This window comes from Camponotus vicinus, unplaced genomic scaffold (genome assembly GCF_025532165.1).
Source record: "Camponotus vicinus isolate PSW18456_S1 unplaced genomic scaffold, iyCamVici1.0 SCAF_2, whole genome shotgun sequence".
Lineage (NCBI taxonomy): Eukaryota > Metazoa > Arthropoda > Insecta > Hymenoptera > Formicidae > Camponotus > Camponotus vicinus.
In genome coordinates this window covers 22,928,335-22,947,486 of record NW_028141956.1, presented here as the reverse complement: position 1 = coordinate 22,947,486, position 19,152 = coordinate 22,928,335, and the positions used below count along the sequence as shown (strand labels likewise).

The following is a 19,152-nucleotide window of genomic DNA, read 5'->3' as shown; positions in this document are numbered from 1 at the left end:
ATAAAAATGTTTTTTTTAGATAAGAAAAAGTGATCAATTGATCTGTACATTTCTTATCATATAAGAATAAGATATACATAATACATACTACATTCACAAAAAATATTTTTTTTGCATCTATGTAGCACAAATTATATTACAAATAAATCTTTAAAATATTTTAAACAGAGTTGAAATATTATTTATTATATTTAATATATATTAAAAATATGTACGATAATGCAAAAAGTAAGGTATCAATTGACATAATAGTATAGAATGTGAAATTATGATATAAATGAATAATATTATATATATATATATATATATATATATATATATATATATATATGTATATGTAATATTCAAATAAATTAAACAAATATTAAATGGATAGTATATTAAGAATTTAGTAGAGATAATATGTGGTATTACAACATTTATTTCTTAATTGTATTAATCTTTAGAAAGATGAGTAGATAGAAATTCATCTACAGAATCTGTGTCCCATTTATGTATATCCAATATATCTTCAATTCTATTTTCCTCATCATATAGCTTAATGATTGGATCTAAGCCTCTTACATATTTTATGCTAAGATTCTTGTATTTCTTTGGTCGATCACTTTTAATGAAAGCTGAAAAGAAATGTACGAGTTAATGCAATTTATATTAAATTTTATACATGATCATTAGATTAAATAATTTTTGTCATTAAAAATAATTGGAGGTAGTATAGATACCCTGTATTTGTGGATATTGTCCAAATTTGCATGTGCAGACTTCAAGGACAGCCTTAGGATAACGCTTTGATCCCGATAAATCATTGTCATTGTCTTTTAGACAACATTCCTTACAGGTAGCGCTAATAAAATAAAAAAATGAAGGATATGATTTATTTTAAATAATCTTGATAAAAAAATTAATAAAAAAGATTTTCAAACATACAGAATTTTTGCTAATTCGGGATCGCTGAAGCGTTTGCAAGTCGAGCAAAGCACGTTGGCTTTATTAAATCCTAACAATTTGCAATCATCTGCTGTAAATTCTGCGATAATAATGTCCATCTGTAAAAAGATACATTCTTATTAGTGATACATATTAATGTCTGTATAAATATTGTAACAAACAATTAATTCTTTGACCTTATATTATAATAAGTACTTAAAGTAACTGCTTTACATAAAAAGAAATATGAATTATTTTAAAAGAAAAATTCAGATACACATAATTGTGGAAATTGCTCCATGTACAAAAATTGTTTCCTGTTACTTACTACAAAGATGAACGAGAATAAAATTGTGTATAATGAATGATTCATATTTGCTTCTTGTGTTATACAATGTAGTTGTACAAGCTGTAGTTATCCAAGCAAACTAAAAAGTAGAAATACACATAGCACGCATTATTTTTTTTTTTTCCTCACGTCACCGGGGGTGCGTTCCGAATTACGCATGAAGCGCGTAGACTGTATAGAAAATCGTTTCGATTTAACCAATGCGCGCATTGGTAGCGCTTTAGGCCCAGTCCGACAGTGGCCAGTTAGCTTAACCAGAGAGAAGCCTGAGAGGGGCCACGCTGCCATTTTTCATGGGACGCTTTTTCTACATCGTACACTAGCGGCGCGTGCATCCATTTTACGCCGCCTGGAACTACATGGCCACATCCACTTTCAGGTGCCGATAAAACAGTCGGTTTTGGTTCATGTCCGTGCTACATCCACAATTTATAGCTCAGAAATAACATCCCGCATATAGACGTAATTAAAATATACTTTGTTAGCTGCGCGATTTCTTTTCCACATTCAAGTATATATTATAAATATCAATATTAATGAGATGCTATTAATGAGAGCTATTATCCGACAAAAACAGTTACGTCACATCCTCGTCGAATCCACGTATTTTACGTGGCTTACGTGGATGCAGATTTATCCACGAATTATCTACGTGGATACAACTTTCTTTTTTCATTATTACATCGAGGTACTTTATTCTCGAAATATCAATGTAGATTTCATGTGGATATTTCTATTGAAATTATGATTAATCATTCAACGACTCGGTAATATTGTAATGTTAAAAGATATTTTATTAAAATTTTTCAATTGTAATTTTGTATCTGAAATATTTCAGAAATATACCTGCATCATGTTTTTTATAATATTTATAATATTTATATTATAATATTATAATATTTATATTTTATATAATATTGTATTTGCAATATTTCTGAAATCTTTCAGAAAGATAAAGCAGTTTGCTAAAAAAAAGATTATATCTGTATGTTTCTAAATATGTAATAGTACATATGTATATAGAATATGCTTCCTCGCTTTGCCGCTATGCGGCGCTGCATCAAATTAGCTAACTCGTATTCAACTTTTCGTCATAAAGTGTATATAAAGAACTGATACTAACACGATCCAAAGTTTATTTTTTCTTTTAAGGACCGTCTACGATGGAACTAATATTGGTGGAGCGAACGGTGGAGTAAGACGTAAGCGAATGGTTCTTTTCCATTTCGCATTACTCCTAGTCTTACGCCTTACTCCACCGATATTATTTTCATTGTAGACGGTCCTTTAGTCAGTTTAATTTAATAAACTGATTTAATTTAAAATAATTTGTTTAATAATCTGGATCGCTTGTTGGGATTCGGAATATGGAACAGATTATTTGAAATTAAACGGATAAATGGGAGATAGCCTATTTATATATATTGCGTATATTAAAAATAAAATATAAATAAAAATAAAATTATTCTTATGGCCGAGTGTATTTATACACTTTTATAAATGTCCAAGATATTCACTTATCAAAAATGAAAAAAGTAATATGTCTCGAAAGTTCATGAAATTTTCACATAGATTCCACGTAGAGTCTAGTACAGTATTTTGAGCGGATTATCCATTCGAATATCCACGTGGATTCAACGATATTAATCTACGTGGTAATAACGTGGATTTCACGTACTGTTTTTGTCGGGTGGTTCTTTATGAGAAAAGTGCTGTAATTTTCAGATCTGATAATATTTATTCATATATCCCATACAGCACCGAAAGATTGCAAAAACGTTGCATAGACCTAACATTGAAACATTGTAATATTGCATAGAAGTTGCGAAATGTTTCTGCAACATTACTGCAAGCTTGCAGCAACGTTGAAATGCCGCCCTCAGAAATATTACAATGTAAGATTGTAGTAATGTTACGGTGCAACGTATTTGCAATATTAAAACGCGTTTTGCTATTGCAAATGCAGACCGTTTTAAATTTAATAAATAAACTTTGAAAATATAAAGAAATGTTTAAGAAAGATAGGAAAACAAACATTTACCGCCTTTGAAAAAAATATCTATTAGTGTTTTTTATCAAATGTGTCTTATTAAATATTTATCTCAATCCCTGGCGAAAATAAGAAACTTTATAAAGCGTTAACAACCGTTGAGTGAGGGTTTTCTGAGAGTTTATATGCTTTTCAAACTTTGTAAGAGCACTTACATAACGCTGTTGGGTTTTGAATGCTTATCAAACGCTGCAGTGTTGCAATTTTTGTTCTACAAACTCTTTATATAATGTTACATGAAAGTTTTGCAATGCTGAGGTAACATTTTTCAGAGTACGTTCAGTAAACGTTGATACATCTTCGTGTACAGAGTTTACTCAGACTTTTCAAACGTTTACGATTACGTTATAACGTACAAACGTCTTTTAAACGCTGCAGTGTTGCAATTTTTGTTCTACAAACTCTTTACTAATCGTTTTTAAACTCTCGACGAACTTCTACAAACGTTCATGTAAACGCCAAACAAACGTCTCATTTTTGCCAGGGACAATATACATACAATTATTTTACATACACTCGGTACCAGAATATTTTAATACGTGCAATAAATGAATTATTTCCCATTTACCGATTCAATGAAGAAAAATCTGTTTAATATTCTGAATCCCAACGAGGAATCTAGATTATTAAACAAATTATTTGTTTAATAATCTAGATCCCTTATTAGGATTCAGAATATTAAATAAATCAAGTCAGTTTATCAGAAATTTAACTGACACAAGACAAAAAAATATAATTACTACATTAGTCCTTTGTAGGCCTTATATCTACTTTAGATGAAAATTTGAATACGAGTTAGTTAAGTTTGGTGTCGCCACATAGCGGCAAGTAAAGAAACACATGTTATACATTTTCGCTATGTTAAAATGTTGCTGCAACATTGCCAAAGTAATATTACAAAATAATGTCTCTGCAATATTTCTGCAGCATTACACTGCTATGTGCAATGTTGTAACATTGCAGCAATGTTGATGCAAGCTTCTGTGCTGTATGGGTATGATATCATATATGACTATATTTGGCAAAACATAATTAGATATTGACAAAATCCATATATGGCCAATTTTATATGGACTTTTTTTTCCCGGGTATAAGTAATACAGCTAACAGTATTTTCATCATTACTCCTGAAATAAGCATTTCCGCACCTATGTCCATATAACATTTTTTCATCCTTCAGGTGTGAGGAATATCTCCTTAAATTTTTGACATACCTTTTTAGAACACCCTGTATATATGTTATATATACAGGGTGTCTCTGAATGGTCTGTACAAACTTTGTGAATAAGTTCCAGGGACCTAAACAAGCAGAAAATGTCCCATAAACATGGGGTCGGAAACACTTGCTTCTGGAGTTACGACGGTTCGAAATTTTCCTGCAATAGCTGGAGAAATTATCACGTCAAATCGCATAGGTGTTACAAAACTGTGTTTATTTATTTTCTCGGTTTTGCCACGGACATAACAGGACAGTACACTTGCTATAGCAAATGCTCGAAATGGCCTCCGTTCGCCAGACAATGCGGCGACGTGCGCAGGCTTCCTTGGAATCTAACGAAGGCCATTTCGAGCATTTGCTATAGCAAGTGTACTGTTTTGTTATGTCCGTGACAAAACCGAGGAAATAAATAAACACAGTTTTGTAACACTTATGCGATTTGACGTGATAATTTCTCCAGCTATTGCAGGAAAACTTCGAACCGTCGTAACTCCAGAAGCAAGCGTTTCCGACCCCATGTTTATGGGACGTTTTCTGCTTGTTTAGGTCCCTGAAAGTTATTCACAAAGTTTGTACAAACCATTCAGGGACACCCTGTATATTTGCAATTAACAATTACATATTTTTTCTTGAAAACAACTATGTTTTTTCTTTACACCAATTGATTCCTCACATTATTTTGTGCATAAAAGTATTAAGGTAAGATAGTAAAAAAATGAATATTTTATTAGATATTTTATGATTTATGTAAAATTAAGAAATTATATTATTTCAAACTTCATAACTCGAAAAGAACTCAATGAAAAAATACTTTATTATAGTGTTTTTGAATGTTCTCGAGATAAGTTATAAGAATAAGAATAAGCAATAAAAAATAGGGGGTTCCGTTTAAAAAATTAAAGGTGACCTTCATGTGACCTTGAAACGATTGTCCAAGGTCAAATAATTGCCACTATCTTATGTCCCCCTTGAAACCATAAAACTTTTGTCTGAAACAAAACTGATTTTTTTGAAAAACCTCCTTTTCGAGATATTCGCATGGATTGATTAAAATGGTCCACCCTGTATACATATGTGTGTGTATAAAACAAAAAAAAACTTAAATCTATTGAGGGAGAAAAGAACAGAAATAAGGTTGCAGATATACTAAAACATGTTTAATATAAAATAACAATCTCAGCGAAAACACTTGTGAATAAATAGAAATTTTTCTCTATATACAATAATTTCGCTCATACGTGATTTTCATTCTTTGCGCAATTTAATATGCCATTACTTATATATATATATATATATATATATATATATATATATATATCACTTTTTAAAATATATAATATTGGAGGTACATTATTCTCTTTTATTAAAATATTTTTCCACACGTTCTTGTTAATATTATCACTAATATTTGTAATTGTGTTGAATTTTTAAGAATGACAATTTCTTTGTTAGTTTATTTTAATAACAAGAGAACTGCAAGATATATATCTATCATATGCTATGTGAGTAAAATAGTCAACAATAATCAACACGCATCTTGGACTAGGTCGTAAAATAATCGAAATATTAGGAACACTGGGAACATTCGCGGCTTTCGATCTATAAATTCATATTGCAGTATGTCATTTTTAAATATTTCATTGCAGAGGTGACTGGGAAGGAAATCGGTAATTATTCCCTACATCCAGCGTTAAAAATCGGGTTCATTTAATCCATAAATTTATTTGCCTCATCCAAAGATCGCGCACGTATATACGACGAATTAGTTTGAATACAACTTAGAGATGTAAATTAAGGATGTTTTGTACCTATTTTCAAAATATTGAGAATTTAATGAAAATTGTACAGAATGTCCTTACATATGTTTAGAATCTTCAGTACAATTTTTAAATCGATTCACTAAAGCGTTCACAAGTTATAGGGATTTTAATTTGCACCGAATTAACATGTGTTCTTATGGAAAACGTATAACCACGTCGATTCAAATGACAAAAACACATAGAAATAATATTCAGAATTTGTTTAAAATTTGCAAAAGTGTAGTTTAGATACAGAGGAAATATTTGGTCAAATAATATTTACAAGTACTAACTGGTTAAAAAGATATTAAATATAATTCAATGAAATTAGCCATGTATCTGACATAAGGCGAAATTCTCTGCCAAAAGTTAATCATTTCGATTAACAAAATTCGGAATATTTCAGTAAAAACGCAATAAATATTAAAAAATACATCTCTGCACTGTAGCTAAGATCAAATTGTAATATTCCACGCAATTTCTCATACTCAAAATACACCAAAAGTGGATATATTCGTCAATATTGATTTTCAGCTACTTTTTGCTGGGATTGTACATACAAAGCATCCTTAAGAAGAATAAAGTTTTTTTTTCATGTAGTATGGTTTTTTATAAAAAAAAACCAACAAACCTCGTTTTTTCAAACTTTTGTGTTTCTTTCCAAATATTTAATATCTTTATATTTTAATCATTGCAAGTAAATTTTTCATTATTTTTGATTATTTTTGATGATAGATTTGAATATCACTACTATTTTAAATGTATATCGGATTCTAATTATAATTATGTAACTACTATTCTCAATTCAGTAAATTTTCCAAAATCAAATCAAAATTGAACTGTAATGAATCATCTTTATTATAGATAAACACAGTTTATGATTTTTAAAAATACATTTCAGTCACTGTTTTAATATAAAAACGAAAATTTAAAATTTTTATATTTTTTATTTTTTTCGAAAGTGATTTTAATGGATTAATATGATTTTTGTGATTAGGATGATATCAAACACAATATAATTCGAATATAATTCGAATTTTCAATTAGATAAAAATATATAATAATTATACATAATAAAAATTTTGTCATGTTTGATATGATTTATTGTAAAAGTCTTATTAATTTATTAAAGTTACTTTCAAAGAAAGATAAACTAAAAATATAAGAATTTTAAAATTTTTAAATTTTAATAAAAAAATATGAAAAGAAATAACATTATATTAAAAAAATATTAAAAAATTAAATTTGTTAACATTTGCAACATTTGTTTTCTATTACAAAAAACAATGTTTTTTACATCTCTAAATATAACTGAAAATATTTCAATAAACATATGAGATTTAATTACTGACCTATTATAAATGGAATGATTTTATATAGAAATATTATCACGTGCCGTTGATGGATTCATGAATTAATCGCTCGTTTAATTAATAACTAATGAAAAAGAAGATATCAACCTGCGCGATTGTAATATTTGCATATATTTACACATTATATACATAACGTCCATTATTCTCTTTGAGAGAATTCTCAAAGGAGGTATTGAAAACTTACTATTAATTTCACTGAACTTAAGTTTGCCAACTACAGAGCCATGCGATATTAAAATACTTAATCAATCAAAATAGATTAAGTGCGACATAAGATCTTTTATCGCGTATATATTTCACATCGGAAACTGAACTGAAACTCTTACTCAACTTGATATTATTATTTCAATCTCTCTCTTTGATTCAAAGCACATGATTTCACGATCATGTTTTTCCAAGTGAGAAGATCATATTTATTCTGCGAATAGGTCCGTTATAATGTTATGTTTAATGTATTATGTAATTGCGTTATCGTAATATATAATTTTTGTCTGCCATTTACTTTTGGATCTTTATACTCATCTGTATTATTGAAAAAAAAACAGTCATTATGCATGTGTTTACGTATGAGATCCTGAGGAAGAAAATAAATGAATTAGAAAGAATTTATTTTACAGTTATATGAATTCTTAGTTTTCAAATTAGAGTCTGATTCTTTGTGTTATATACCAAAATTTTTTGAAATCAATATACAATTCTAAAAATTAAGAAAACTTATTTTTTATTTTGCACAGCAAATTAATCTTTCGTTTCATTCACTAATTCTGTTCTTTTAGAAAAGATAAATTTTTAAAGATAAGATAATTTCTTAATCTATTTTAATTTGTTCATTTTTATAAAGTCTCCTTCGATTTTGAAACATTAGCATGTTAGATTCTGTGAGAGTAATTACAAATCAAAACACGGTATTCAATTTCGACGAATAATAATCGTCGGTCGTCAACGGCATCGAAATTCACATCTTAAATGCCACATCGAGAATATTTTAATAATTTAACATCACAAATTAAGTCACATATCTGCATTTAGCATCAATTTTCTTGTTCTAACCCAGTCCTAAAACGTACTTTGGTAGATTGTACGCAAACCTGGGGATGGCCATCACCACGGACATTCTGCAATTCCAAAAAATTTTGATTATGATATTTTTATATGTATTGTTATCTTAACTGCCAAGTTTGATAAAGAATATTATTATATTATTATAATATGATATGATGAACAATACTATTTCTCATATGTAAATAAAAATAAATGAATCAATAATCAATGAAAACTTATTTTCGAGTAAAAACGAATTTCATCGCACGAGAAACAAAGAGATACACACAATAACAGATTCTTATTAAATTCTTTCCAAAGATGCAAAAGTGTAAATTAAATTTCTAGAATTTTAAATATGATATTACACATAATTATAATGATACAGATAGAAAATAGATGCAGCTTATAAATATTGTGTGAAGCAATCATTCTAAATAGGCTGAAATATTTATAACTGCACTTGACAACTAAGAAGGCATTAAAATAAAGTAAAAAACCAGCCACATAAAAAATAGCATTCATTTAATTAACATTGCGATTTAATTTTGCCAATATTTTAGTTATATATGTGTTTGTGCTATTTATAATTGACTTATATATACATATATATATATACACACACAGTGTTTCATTTAACTCTTACACCTCAAATAACTCCGTTATTTTTACATGTACAAAAAAATGGTAAAGGAAGTGTTGTATGAATGAAAGGGGGACATAAGATAGTGACAATTATATATACAGGATGTTTCATTTTAATCGCCCCAGGCAAATATCTCGAAAAATATAGAAATTATGAAAAAATGTTTCGGACAAAAGTTGTATGGTTTCGAGGGGGCCATAAGATAGTAACATTGGTTTGACCTTGAACAGTCATTTGAAGGTCACCTTAAATTTCTTAAATGGAACCTATTACTGTCATCAACCTACTATTTGTCATTGCATATTCTTGTAGCTTATCTCCAGAGCTTTCCAAAACACTATAATTAAATACCTTTTCGTTAAGTACTTTTTGAGTTATGAGGCTTGAAATAATTTCTTAATTTTACATAAACCGTAAAATATCTCATTCCAAAACACTATAATAAAGTATTTCTTCATTGTGTACTTTTCGAGTTATGAGGCTTGAAATAATTTCTTAATTTTACATAAACCATAAAATATTTAGTAAAATATTCATTTTTCGATTATCTTACCTTAATATTTTTATATGCCAAATAATAGAGGAATCAATTGGTGTAAAAACAACTATGTTTTTTCTTTACATCAATTGATTCCTCTCATTGTTTTGTATATAAAAGTATTAAGATAAGATAATCGAAAAATGAATATTTTACTAGATATTTTATGGTTTATGTAAAATTAAGAAATTATTTCAAGCCTTATAACTCGAAAAGTACTCAATGAAGAAATACTTTATTATAGTGTTTTGGAAAGCTCTCGAGATAAGCTATAAGAATACATAATAAAAAATAGGGGGTTCCATTTAAAAAATTAAAGGTAACCTTCATGTGACATTTTTGCTTATTACTTAATAATTATTGCGAATTTTGCAAAATGGTAGAGGACTTTTCTTCTTAGTTTGACCCAATCTATCATCACTTTTCGTTTGGTCCCTCACGAATCGGACACCCTGTATATATACAGGGGATAGACAAAATAATGTGAACACCTGAAAAATACACTATATTTGTTTATTAATAAGGTGTTGGGCCACCACTTGCCTTTAATACAGCTTCAATTCTCCTTGGAATAGAATCATACAATTTTTGAATAGTTTCCAGTGGAATATTGCCCCATTCTTTTATCAAAATATCTGCCACTTGCTTTAGAGATGTTGAAGGAGGAAATCTGCTTTTCATTCTCTTTTTCAAAACTGTCACAGTGGTTCAATAATATTTAAATCAGATATTTGTGATGGTCAGAGAATAAGACGTTAAAGTTTATTTTGATGCTGTTCAAATCAAGGTTAAACTTTTCTAGTTGTGAGTATAGGTGTGTTACCATCTTGAAAAACGGCATTATTTGATAGAAGAATGGAACCATATATTCTATTCGAGATTATTCAAAAATCAATTCTATTCCAAGGAGAATGTAAGCTTTATTAAAGCCCAATATTTCATTAATAAACAAATATAATATTTATTTTTCAGGTGTTCACATTATATTGTCTATTCCCTTTTATGTGTGTGTGCGCGCGCGCGCGTATGTATGTATGTATGTATGTGTATATATATATATATATATATATATATATATATATATTATATGTATTTTATATATTATATATTAACTAATTAAATTATATTAAAAATTATTGATAAAATAATAGTAAATTTTATTTTTACACGCGTACATGGAAAAATAATTTGTCAAATGTTTCTTTTAACATGTTCAAAAATTATGTAGCTAGTTCAATTGGATATATGTTTATTTGCAACTTTTATATCTTCATGCTACTTACTATAATGCGCGGAGAGAAACATCAACCATTGGCTGTTACATTCCACCACCATAAACAAGATTATCGATTCTACTTCTAGATATGTACAAGTTACTTAGTATTTTCGATTAATTAAAGCCAGAGCAGATATTGTTGCGATACGCTTGGCAGAGTTAAGTGTACCTAGGAAAGCTTATATATTTTTGCGCATTCGTTAGAATGCGCTTTTGTGTGATGCTGAAATTAATTCAAATAGTTACAAGGTATCTACATTATTTACAGTAAGTTGATCAATTGATGTGATCCCAACACCGCCTGTTTCATGTTGTTTATTTTATTAGAAAAATTTTTATATTAGGGAAGAACATATTTAGAGAGCGTATTTTTTCGAGAGCGTACGTAGTTAAGATTACGTAGTATAATATCTTATTTGTCTATAGGGCACATATTCCTGTTCTTTTCATTTCTTTTTGTTTTAATGCAGACAACACTCGAAGGAGCTTGCAAAAAAAAAAATACGATTGCCTTTAATTATGATGCAATACGTTTCGCGAAGAATCCTCTGAAACACACGCGAAAAATCAGATGTTTTTTTTATTACTGCTTCTTTTCATCATTGAAAATATTAATGGTTTCAATCTTTCATGCAAGTGTTACGAAATTATATATATTTATTTGATTATAGAAAGCTCATTCGAATGTGATGCATACATATACATACATGCATTCTAAACGAAACAATATTAATAGATATATTTCAGTGTTATTGAAAACAATCGGTTTTTTTTCTGTCCTAAAATGCTGTTGAATAAAAAAGATTTACAACTTGCTAAATATATTGTATATTAGTAATATATTATATATTATTATATATTAATTTTATGTTTTTTCATCTTTACATATGTTCTAAAATTTATCTATAAATTCTTATATACTAATTAACGAAAAAAAAGAGACATTGCGTGAAATAATATATTTTCTGCAACATTTTTGTCTTTCTGACAATTTAATAAAATACAAGCAAATGAAACAAGCAATTAATTCCTATAACATAATCATTTTTGATGTTTGAAATTTTGATTGAAATCAACTTTTAAGAATTAGAAGAGATATTTGTAAAATACAAACAATATTTTATCTTTATATATATAATATAAATTATTCCATCCTATAATACGGTATAATTAATGTCAATATTACATTGTAAGTTTCTTTTAATCAAATAACAGAAAAAATTTATGAATTTCTTCCCACTTTTACAATCTTAGTTGCATATTTTTTGCTTCTTGCAGTTATTTTTATTATTATTACAAGTATAATTACGATATTATGAAAAAGCTGAATATATACTATAGACAGAAATTTAATATAGCTATGCATATAAAAAATAATTAATTATATCTAAATTACATAGTTGTATCTCTAAATTTATAAGACATCAAGTTAATTACCAGTTGACTATGTATTGTTATACACTTACTTAATATGTAAATTAATATTATTATTGATTATTATTAATATATTTAAATCGATATGTTTTAATTGAGCAGTTTATATATATTTCCTCTCTTCTCTCAATTCAAAATCAGACTTTAGTTATTAATTTCTACATATTGTTTCTCTGTAATTCACACACATTTTAACACATTGTCTCATAATTAAGCTGGGTTATTAGTGCTACTATTAAAATTCGATTAATATATATATATATATATATATATATATATATATATATATATATATTATATATAAGCGATTATTATTAAACTAATCGCAACTTTTATTAGAGTATGCGTTATCATGAGCCATCGTTGTTTCCTCAATTTATCAATATCGTTTTAAATTTGTTCACTTAAAATTAAAATTATTATCAAAGATAATCAATGCATACAACATAAAAAAATTGTAATTATAGGCTTATAAAACTACGCATTCAAGACAAGTTCTTTCCAGATAACGAAAAAAAAAGAGAAAGATTTGATCTGAAATTAAGTTAAAAAATAAACTAAAGATTTTACAGTTTTTGTTATATCAAAATTTTTGAAATAATAATCGCGATATATTTTTATGTGGATTAATTAACTTCATTAGTCTCAGTATTGCCGTTATAGAGTTGAATCCACAAGTCTTTTACATACGATAATGCGAGTCCTTTATAGATCCACGCCCGCCAGCCTGTTCTAGTTTCGACGTCGATCCTCGCTTCCAGGCTCTGACATAACGCTTTCCGATCATGACTTCTTCCGCTGCGCAAATCGCAGAGCAATCTCTTACGACATTCGTCATTGCACGCCGGTCGCACTGGAGAATTTTTATAGTAATGTCTGTAAAAATCGAAAGCAAACACGTCGCACTATTTTCGGAGTAATATCGAATTTCTTATTCTTCTTTGTTAATTTGCCATTAATATTTTTGCTTATTAAAATCGATCGATTTAAAAATAAAAGAATATATAGGGTGTCCCATTTTATTTTTGTCAGTCAAATATCTCGATATTACTTAGAGTTAGAAAAAAATGTTTCAGACATAAGTTGTATGGCTTGAAGGAGGCAGAACATAGTTATTTAAAAAAAAAATAAGTAATTGATAATTGCAAATTACATATTTTTTCTTAAAAACAACTATGTTTTTTCTTTACACCAATTGATTCCTCTCATTATTTTGTACATAAAAGTATTAAGGTAAGATAATCGAAAAAATGAATATTTTACTAGATATTTTATGGTTTATGTAAAATTAAGAAATTATTTCAAACCTCATAACTCGAAAAGTACTCAATGAAGAAATACTTTATTATAGTGTTTTGGAAAGCTCTCGAGATAAGCTATAAGAATAAGTAATAAAAAATAGGGAGTTCCATTTAAAAAATGGAAGGTGACCTTCACATGACCTTCAAATGACTTTTTAAGGTCAAACCAATGACACCATCTTATGGTCCCCTTCAAGCCATACAACTCTTGTCTGAAACATTTTTTTCTAACTCTAAGTAATATCGAGATATTTGACTGACAAAAATAAAATGGGACACCCTGTATATCTTCGTATAATAATAAATTTTATTAATATATTATGTATAATATTGTTACGTCCCTGATCGTCAAGTCGGCATTGCAAATGATGAACATCTGGTTGTCAAGAGTTGTTAAAAAGAGAAGCACAGCTGAGTCGGAAGATAGCTGTCCGAACGCGTTTTCATATACGAGCCATTATTGTGTTATTAATCCGTTGTGTTATTAATCTGTTGTTCGTGTGTGTTTATTTATTTAACGCGATCCGCGACAGCCGTTCTCTTTAGTGCGCGTCTTCGATATATATCGAAGTCTTCGCCCCAGGCGTAACAATATTAATATATTATGATATATGACTCTTTCCAATTTTTTAATTAAAAAAAGTATTTGTTTTTTTTTACACAAAACTTATAGACTACATTGTCTTATAGTACCAGTCAAAAATATTGCATTACTAAAAAACAGAGAGATCGTTACTCTTCAATGAACGAAATAATATAAATATTACCAAATTATATTTTATTACTGTTATTTTATGTTTTAATAGCGTTTTAATTATGTTTTGTGAACTTGAGAGAAACAGCTAGAAGAAAAAAAAATAAACTTTATCATTTATTTGCGTTTTCTGTATTTTTTGGGGATGATGCAATACTTTTGATTAGTATTGTATTATGTGGATATCATTACTTGTAATAGAGATCAAAGAGGGCTGGTTCGTTGGTCATTTTGTCAATTAGGGAGTCCCAGTCCTTTGGTAAAAGCGATGCCATTTGGTAGGCTTGTCGCGCGCTATACAACTTATGCCAGATCGGATAATCGTAAAGATTTGCTTCCTTGAGATTCATAACCCAGCTCTCGTGATCGATGACCATCTAGAATGTGCGCGTTAATTTGAAAATAATAAATAATGCCTTTATATACATATATGAAAAAGGAATGTCACAGACTGTTCGGCCAAAATCTATCAGCGTATTTATTAATCATACTAATGAGAAAAGAAAATATCATTTTATTTACTCTTGTAGTCTTTGGATGATCTCCATCGATATAATATATTCTGTAGCCGGGATTTAAATCATAATATGGCGAAACTGAAGGACCGACGTAGGCGATGCTGAGCGCTCTGCCGAGGTCTGATGTATCATAGAATATCTGGAACTCGTCATAATGCGTATGCCCGAAGAACTGGGCCGTGATTGTTGACTCATAGCTAAGTAAATAGAGGAAGGACATTTGTTACACAATGCATTAAGTGTTGCTCGGTAGCAATTTACAATAGCGATTTAAACAATCAGATACCAACCGGTTGATGATGTGATAGTAATTCCTCGACCACACCTTAAGGCAATCCGAATGTCCAGGTGGAATATGACCGATTATATGCACTTTCTCACCATTGATTTCGGCACCTTGCAGCTCATATACGAGCCATTGTAGCTCGTTGACCGGGTCAGTGCTATTGATCAACAACCACCAGTTCTTGTTGTTGCAATAATTCATATTCACAGAGAGAATTCTGAAGCCTGGTCGAACTAGAACGGAGTAGAAGGCACCGCGACGGACGGTATGTGATACACCGGCTGGCAGCCAGTGTCGCCATTGTTTATCGAGATCGTCGTACAGCCATGAGATACTATTTTCTTCAGGCACCAAGGGTGGTGGGAAACTAAAATAAAGGAATGTTATTGTTCATTTTAGAAAGAATTTGATTCCAGATATATTAAAAATATTTTTTATAGTGAAATTCATTTGTCTCTAAAGAGTTTTTATTTTGATATGTAAGCAATAATGGAATGTAATAGAAATCTTTACAGTTGTATTATTATTGTTGAATGTTTCTAAAATAATTTTTCTAAAGTTATTAATTTAATTAATCGGATAAGAAAATTTGATAATGGCTTAATCAGTCTTTTCTTTTCCCCTTTCTATCGCTATTGCCCTATTTTATTGTATTAATTATTTTGTTTAAATCTTGAAATGTTTGTACTATGTAAAATAGAATAAATTTTTTTAAAGGAAAAAAATAGTTTTCTCTAAGTTTTTGTACAAGACGAATAATTTGTATCTGAAAGAATATTTTCTAGAAAAGTAAAAGTGATAAGATATGTTCCAAGATGAGATAGAGGTGAGTTTAAGTGGATAGCTGATATATACCTGTTGACCGGCGCGCTTTCGTGATTTCCCAAGGCAGGAAAAATCGGTATGCCGGGAAACATCTCTACCATTTGCGCGACCGTGTTACGCAATACTTTTAGGTTCTCTTCTCGCGTTTGGTTCCATATGTCATGGGGTGGCAAATCACCCGTCCACAAAATGTAATCAATATCCTGGAAATTTTTTCAACCGTAAAGAAAAATTATTTCCCTTCCCACTTATATCAAAGACGATTAATTTTTTTGTTTGCAAAAAATCATACATCATATTTATTATATACTTAATATAAATAAATTTTTTCCATCAGTGAAACACATTGTTAAAATTTTTTTTACGTACGGCAATTAAGAGCGAGTGGGTGCATCCAGAAGCACAACCGCTCACTGAGCGGCTAAGTAGCACTCGAATGTGATTGGTGAATTCAAAGATAGAAACCAATCACATTCAATTGCTACTTAGCCGCTCAGTGAGCGGTTGTGCTTCTGGATGCACCCAATGTCTCGTCATTTCTTTGTAAGTTTTATACGGTAACGGCTTAATTAATTGCTCGGACGTGTTACTCACTGAATGCGTGTCGGCGATGTGCTTGAGCATATGATCGATCGTTCTTTTGGGTGTATCGCACTTTCTGTAATCGCCCCACCGTCCAGCGGCGGCTGAGGCCGTTAAAGGAGCGCCATTTGTCAGCCGACAGCAGAGCGGCTCATTGCATTCGGCATTCGCGCCCTCCTGATAATAGGGATCATAATGCGTATCGGAAATATGCAACACCTTGAAGGTCGGCGCGCCTTCCTGCGGCGGTATTGGCGGTTTGATCGGCGGTTTCTTGACCGGTGGAAAGGCCACCTCCCATTCGTGTAGCGGATTAAACGCGTCGTCGCATGCATCGCCGATCACGAAGCTGCAGATTTGTGCTGGACCCATATTCACCTGTTTCAGCACGTAGATCACTTCCCCCTATGCAGATTTATTTTAATTTCAATTTTTGTTCGTTTTATACAGGGTAAAAGAAATGGTGTAACACGTCCCGGCAGGAAAAATGCCTCATTCATTGCTCGTATCAAATATAATGAGCTTACCAATAAATGAATATTGTTGGGGATTGATATGGCAGTTAGAGGCGTGCAAATCTGCTCTCACTCCCGCTCGTTCCCGACAGCGAGACTGGATTCTTGAGATTATTGGGAGCTTCTATTCTCGATAACAGCGCTCCCGATAATCTGAGTCTCGAGAATCCAGTCTCGCTGTCGGGAACAAGCGGGAGTGAGAGCAGATTTGCACGCCTCTAACGGCAGTACATAGGGGGAGTTCCCCTAGCGCCGGACGGCATCTAGTACCGGACATATGTCATATCTATGCGAATAAAAACGCGATCGGGTGGTAATTTCGGTGACAGGGTGGAGAAAGTATAGTGATCCACGTGCAGGATGCGACACACTCCAGATTTGCATACGCAAGCTAAGAGGACTGTTAATCGATGCGTTTGAAGATAAAACGTTGCATTGTATAATTTAGAAACAGGTCATACTTACGAAGATTTGTTGTCTACAATACATGTTCTTGTATTATGAAGTATTTTGATAAATAGTTTTCAAATATCTATGTGCTTTTTGCATAAAGTAAACTAGTTTTTACGAATTCGTTATTTTTTAATACATTTTTTGTCCCCTGGCTCGGACAGAATATTTTGTTCTAATCTTGCCAGATACTAAAAATGTCAGTATTGCATGTCTGTGAAGAAATAAGTTTAAAAAGAAGACGAATCGATCAAAGAAGATAAAGAAAACTAGAACACTAACATCTAAACATACAAACGATGATACTACCTGTGTAGTTTACCTAGAGAACAATGAAAAAGATTAAATTCAATACTCCAGCTGCTAGGAATGGGCTCACGAGGCATATGCTGATATCCCTGAGTGTTCTGATAATTATATTCGTGATCATTATAAATTATTTTGAAATTATACGGTGTTTAGGGGATCTATTTTAACCATGTCCGATACTAGGCGCCACTTCAAGATCGTACAAAATTTTATACCAAAGTTTGACACTGATTTAAATATTATATTATAAAAAAGTTGATTATTCCGTTCATTTATTCCCATTTCTAATATTGTTAACTAATAATTAATGCAAAATATAAGAGAAATAAAATACATTTTTTTAATTTATCTACAAAAAACCTTAAGTGTCCGCTACTAGGGGAACTCCCCCTACAATCAATCGGAAAATCACAGAACTTTTGAAATGCGAAACTACTGAATTTTGAATGCGACATTTAAAAAAATTATAATATTTTACATTTAAAAAATTATAAAATCTTAATAATTTTCAAAAATTTGTAAAATTTGTTGGTAAATATTTTTCTCATCACCTTTTAGTCCATAAAAGTAATTATTATTATGTTTATCCCACACGGAACATGACATCCATTGGAAGTCCATATAACCTCCATACCTCCATATGACCTCTATCTCCACGGTGGATGTTCAATGGATCTCTAATAGAAATCCATATTATCTCCACGGTAGATGTCGTTTGTAAATTCATCATGGATGTCCATTAGACGTCGGTTATGGATGTATGATAGATGTGTACACATTTCTCTTAATAAATAATTTTTATTAATTATTTTTCCTAGTATTGGTAAATATTTTTTGTTACTTTATCTTATATCTCACTAATAATTATAGTCAGTGGAAGTAAAATTTCACTGTAAAATCAGTAATCGCGCTAGTTCGTTTACCGCTATGGGGCGCTATTTTTCTCGTACTTGAGTTTTA

The 19,152-nt window shown here is 30.1% G+C and overlaps 2 protein-coding genes across 5 annotated transcripts in view; both read right to left on the bottom strand.

Annotated features, from left to right (window-relative positions):
- Positions 1–364: 364 nt before the first annotated feature.
- On the bottom strand, positions 365–1,544 carry LOC145967596 (selenoprotein F). Its single transcript, XM_083092640.1, has 4 exons — positions 1,256–1,544; positions 928–1,046; positions 723–844; positions 365–617 (listed from the first exon to the last, which is right to left on the bottom strand). The coding sequence occupies exons 1-4, from the start codon at positions 1,298–1,300 to the stop codon at positions 436–438; spliced, it is 468 nt and encodes a 155-aa protein (XP_082948766.1). The 5' UTR covers positions 1,301–1,544; the 3' UTR covers positions 365–435.
- Positions 1,545–7,682: 6,138 nt separating this feature from the next.
- Positions 7,683–19,152, bottom strand: part of LOC145967595 (sphingomyelin phosphodiesterase) — a 43,108-nt gene continuing 31,638 nt past the window's right edge. The window contains exons 3-9 of one of the 4 annotated variants that reach the window (XM_083092639.1): positions 16,931–17,323; positions 16,367–16,539; positions 15,516–15,878; positions 15,230–15,422; positions 14,900–15,084; positions 13,343–13,528; positions 7,683–8,832 (exon numbers count right to left, since the gene is read on the bottom strand). In XM_083092639.1, the coding sequence (XP_082948765.1) occupies positions 8,763–8,832; positions 13,343–13,528; positions 14,900–15,084; positions 15,230–15,422; positions 15,516–15,878; positions 16,367–16,539; positions 16,931–17,323 (1,563 nt within the window). In that variant the 3' untranslated portion in view covers positions 7,683–8,762. Of the gene's footprint in view, positions 8,833–11,517; positions 11,767–12,162; positions 13,187–13,342; positions 13,529–14,899; positions 15,085–15,229; positions 15,423–15,515; positions 15,879–16,366; positions 16,540–16,930; positions 17,324–19,152 lie in introns of those variants that run through there. The other 3 variants (XM_083092635.1, XM_083092638.1, XM_083092636.1) reach the window with 3 other exon arrangements.

Bases quoted from the DNA above. Each gene is read 5' to 3' on its own strand.
- LOC145967596 (XM_083092640.1), bottom strand. From the start codon at position 1,300: ATGAATCATTCATTATACACAATTTTATTCTCGTTCATCTTTGTA. The intron at 845-927 runs GTATGTTTGAAA...TTATTTTATTAG, and splicing joins CCCGAATTAGCAAAAATTCT to CGCTACCTGTAAGGAATGTT. The intron at 618-722 runs GTATCTATACTA...ATTTCTTTTCAG, and splicing joins ACAATATCCACAAATACAGG to CTTTCATTAAAAGTGATCGA.